The sequence below is a fragment of the Lactuca saligna genome, chromosome 5 (assembly GCF_052625555.1).
Source record: "Lactuca saligna cultivar CGN05327 chromosome 5, ASM5262555v1, whole genome shotgun sequence".
In the NCBI taxonomy this organism is placed as follows: Eukaryota; Viridiplantae; Streptophyta; class Magnoliopsida; order Asterales; family Asteraceae; genus Lactuca; species Lactuca saligna.
Window position 1 is genome coordinate 204,160,493 of NC_136421.1, and position 1,858 is coordinate 204,162,350.

The following is a 1,858-nucleotide window of genomic DNA, read 5'->3' on the forward strand; positions in this document are numbered from 1 at the left end:
GTTACGGGCCAGAAGGCGTTGTGTTGTGGACCGGAAGGTCAGGGCCTGGAAAGGCGTATATGTGTAAGTAGTATACTGGGGAACTCACTAAGCATTTATGCTTACAGTTGTTATGTATGTGTTTCAGGTACTAGCGAGGATCGTGGGAAGGCGCCGGCGTGATGTATACACACTATTTGATATTTTGAGATCTTGGGAATTTTTATGATTTGTATTTGACATAAAAACTTGGAATAATTATATTTAGTTTGAATAAAATCACTTTATTTGAAATGAAAATTTTGTTTGAAAATTGCGTTGTTACAATATGCATCATATCCAAGCCTCACTTCAAATTCTTGATAACCAGATGGTACAACTCTCCAAAATCTATCGACACACACATATAAATGTAAGTATAAACAATTGAATGACATACACACACACACACACACATATATATATATATATATATATATATATATATATATATATATATATATAAGTATAAACAATTGATAACCATATGGTACAACCACTAACCTTTGAAGGGACTTAATCTTAGATAATTTTTGTCTAATGGAAGGACATATATGTACGTCTCCCCAATAACTTCCCTTACTTTTCTGTATACAAAATCTCTCCATGACATAAATTCAAATTTCCTCTAACATAATGATTAGAGGTCTCTTCCTAGCATCATCAATGACTGAGTTAAAACTCTCAGATACACCATTTTCATATGCATCACATGCCCTATCAATCTCAAAGAATGCTAGACTCCAAGTTTTAGGGTCCCTCTCCATCAGATGATCATATGGAAGTGGTTCTAGCTTCCTTATTTCATTAATATGTTGCTCAAATTTAGCTTGGGTAGTAGAAGCAGCAACATACCAGAAAAGTTTACTGAACTGTTGTCCCTTAGCTTTTTTCAAAAAGTTAGCACATATGTGCCTGGCACATTGTCTATGTTCTACTGCAGGCACCCTTTCCTTGACAACCTCAAGTAATCCCTATAAGCATTATAAACAAAACATAAGCTTCATATAAATTAGGTATTAAATAAAGACAGTAGATAAAATCATTACTTTGTGTTGGTCTGATATTAATTTCAATCCATGCCCATTTCCCATTTCAATGTCATCAAGGAGAAGGTCAACAAACCACTTCCATGTTTCTTTACTCTCCACTGCAACCACAGACCAATCAAGAGGGTAGATATGGTTGTTTTCATCCCTACCTATAGATGCAAGCAACTGACCTCTACAAATTCCTTTTAAGAAGCAGCCATCTAGTCCAATTACCCTCCTACAACCTTGAATCCATCCATCCTTCACACCCTTTAAACATACATAGAACTTTGAGAAGTAAGTGGTTCCATCAGGCATCACATCGACATCCATCTTCACTATTGATCCAGGGTTAGTCCTTCTTAGATCCTCTCCATAGCTCCAAGTTTTAGCATAGTGTTCCTTTAAAGTACCCTCTATCTCCTTAAATGCATACCTCCTAGCATTTCTTCACTATCCACACTTGCAATCAAATTAAATTTCTTGTTAACTTGAGTCGTTAATTTCCTCACACTCATCTTTAGTTTCTGGAGTATCTCATTCATGAAATGATTCCCTATTAATTTATAGCTAACAATGGACCCAAATTTGAAGACTCTTGAGAAATGATGGTTATAAATTAAAGATTTAATCTGGAATGACCTTTCATTGGTCATCCAGGTTGCCCACAACCTAAAGGGATAACCTTTATTCTTCTTATTCTTCTTACCTTTGCAACATTTCGTCAGTAACCTATTATGATAACTTTTTTCATACCATAAATCATACCCATTCTTCACTGCATAATTGGTTACAAATAGCTTCAATTG

The 1,858-nt window shown here is 35.1% G+C and overlaps 1 protein-coding gene across 1 annotated transcript; it reads right to left on the reverse strand.

Moving 5' to 3' along the window:
* Positions 1-635: 635 nt before the first annotated feature.
* Positions 636-1,382, reverse strand: LOC145046153 (uncharacterized). The gene is made up of 2 exons (XM_078994453.1): positions 1,068-1,382; positions 636-992 (listed from the first exon to the last, which is right to left on the reverse strand). Exons 1-2 carry the CDS (start codon positions 1,380-1,382, stop codon positions 636-638), a joined length of 672 nt encoding a protein of 223 aa, XP_078850579.1.
* Between the last annotated feature and the right edge of the window lie 476 nt (positions 1,383-1,858).

Bases quoted from the DNA above. Each gene is read 5' to 3' on its own strand.
- LOC145046153 (XM_078994453.1), bottom strand. From the start codon at position 1,382: ATGGATGTCGATGTGATGCCTGATGGAACCACTTACTTCTCAAAGTTC. The intron at 993-1,067 runs GTAATGATTTTA...TAATGCTTATAG, and splicing joins TAATATCAGACCAACACAAA to GGATTACTTGAGGTTGTCAA.